Below are 439 nucleotides of genomic sequence, written 5' to 3' on the forward strand. Positions count from 1 at the left end.
ATATCGGTTATCGGGCACATAAACATGCAAATAATTGGTATCGGTGTCGGTTATAAAATATCAATATCGGTCGATCACTAATTATATTACTATTATTTACTTATTTTTTTAAAAATGACACTTATGACTGGTTTTGTGGTCCAGGGTCATATATACCTGTATGAATGAATGTTGACTTCTAAAACATTGAAATATTGATACAGATAATTAGTGAGTTTCCATCCTGAATGCCTAGTGTTTATGAGCCTACATGTGTATGAGTGTGTTTCACTCCATTTCTGAAACTATATTTCTGTGTTTTAGGGAGACAAGACAGAAAGGTGCGATGGTCGAGACTGCAGGGTCTGCCAGTGTTTCCCCCCCAAAGGAGAGAGGGTAAGTCCATTACATCATTTTGACTTTGTTGACATTATGGCATCATAGTCACTACGGAATATCA

General features: G+C 36.4%; 1 protein-coding gene across 1 annotated transcript in view; it reads left to right on the plus strand.

Moving 5' to 3' along the window:
* The window catches only part of col4a4 (collagen, type IV, alpha 4), a 65,863-nt gene that overhangs the window by 21,128 nt on the left and 44,296 nt on the right, over nucleotides 1-439 (plus strand). Inside the window, exon 4 of the mRNA XM_016274278.1 lies at nucleotides 304-375. Within this exon, the coding sequence (XP_016129764.1) occupies nucleotides 304-375 (72 nt within the window). The remainder of the gene's footprint in view (nucleotides 1-303; nucleotides 376-439) is intronic.

Source organism: Sinocyclocheilus grahami, unplaced genomic scaffold (assembly GCF_001515645.1).
Source record: "Sinocyclocheilus grahami isolate Dianchi unplaced genomic scaffold, SAMN03320097.WGS_v1.1 scaffold6.1, whole genome shotgun sequence".
NCBI lineage: Eukaryota > Metazoa > Chordata > Actinopteri > Cypriniformes > Cyprinidae > Sinocyclocheilus > Sinocyclocheilus grahami.